This window comes from Fulmarus glacialis, unplaced genomic scaffold (assembly GCF_000690835.1).
Source record: "Fulmarus glacialis isolate BGI_N327 unplaced genomic scaffold, ASM69083v1 scaffold9014, whole genome shotgun sequence".
NCBI lineage: Eukaryota > Metazoa > Chordata > Aves > Procellariiformes > Procellariidae > Fulmarus > Fulmarus glacialis.
In genome coordinates, this window is record NW_009209906.1 from 9,752 (window position 1) to 10,458 (window position 707).

At 35.4% G+C, this 707-nt stretch overlaps 1 protein-coding gene across 1 annotated transcript in view; it reads right to left on the reverse strand.

Moving 5' to 3' along the window:
- The window catches only part of AFF4 (AF4/FMR2 family, member 4), a 30,027-nt gene continuing 29,320 nt past the window's right edge, over window positions 1–707 (reverse strand). Inside the window, exon 20 of the mRNA XM_009576988.1 lies at window positions 1–632. Coding sequence (XP_009575283.1) covers window positions 514–632 — 119 coding nt within the window. The 3' untranslated portion in view covers window positions 1–513. The remainder of the gene's footprint in view (window positions 633–707) is intronic.

The following is a 707-nucleotide window of genomic DNA, read 5'->3' on the forward strand; positions in this document are numbered from 1 at the left end:
TTTCACAGGCTCTACCACCACAAGACATTACAGAGTAACAAAGCTCACGAAGTACTTAAATAAAGTGTCTATGTTTAATTTCTGCTAAGTACTCAAAAGGGTAAATTCAGGGAAGAAATAGCTAAAAACTGCCCAAAACTGGGCTTTTCAAAATTAAAATTAAAAAAATTAAAATAAATAGGATTTAAACTGACTATTTATGTATTATGACTGGAATTCCAATGATCTATCCATGATAGATCAGCAAAACTACACCTTTTTATGTAGCAAATTTTAAAATATTTAAATAACTTAAAACGGGAATACTGAAGAAGTCCATTAACCAGATAATTTGGGGTTAAAACACAAAACACAAATGAGGATGGGAGACATGTGAAAGCATTCCTTGCTCTTAGTGTCAACTAAGCAATGTGTTATGGCAGTCTTCCTTATTGACATGACACAGTGTTGTGGAGATAAATCAGAGGCAGCGAGAAAAATGTGTTCGACTTTCCATTCCTTCAGTTCAAAATATCACTTGGCATCCAGGCGCAACCAATGTAATCCCTGACGGGTGTAACGCACTAGGTCTGTCATGATGCTTGAATTAAAAATCAGAGGGCCCATAACTTTATCCAGTTCAGCAAAGAACTCTAAAACAACAGAAACATAAGTTAAACTATGCACGTATTTTTGTACGGGAAATAATCCACCCAAACCCCTCATCT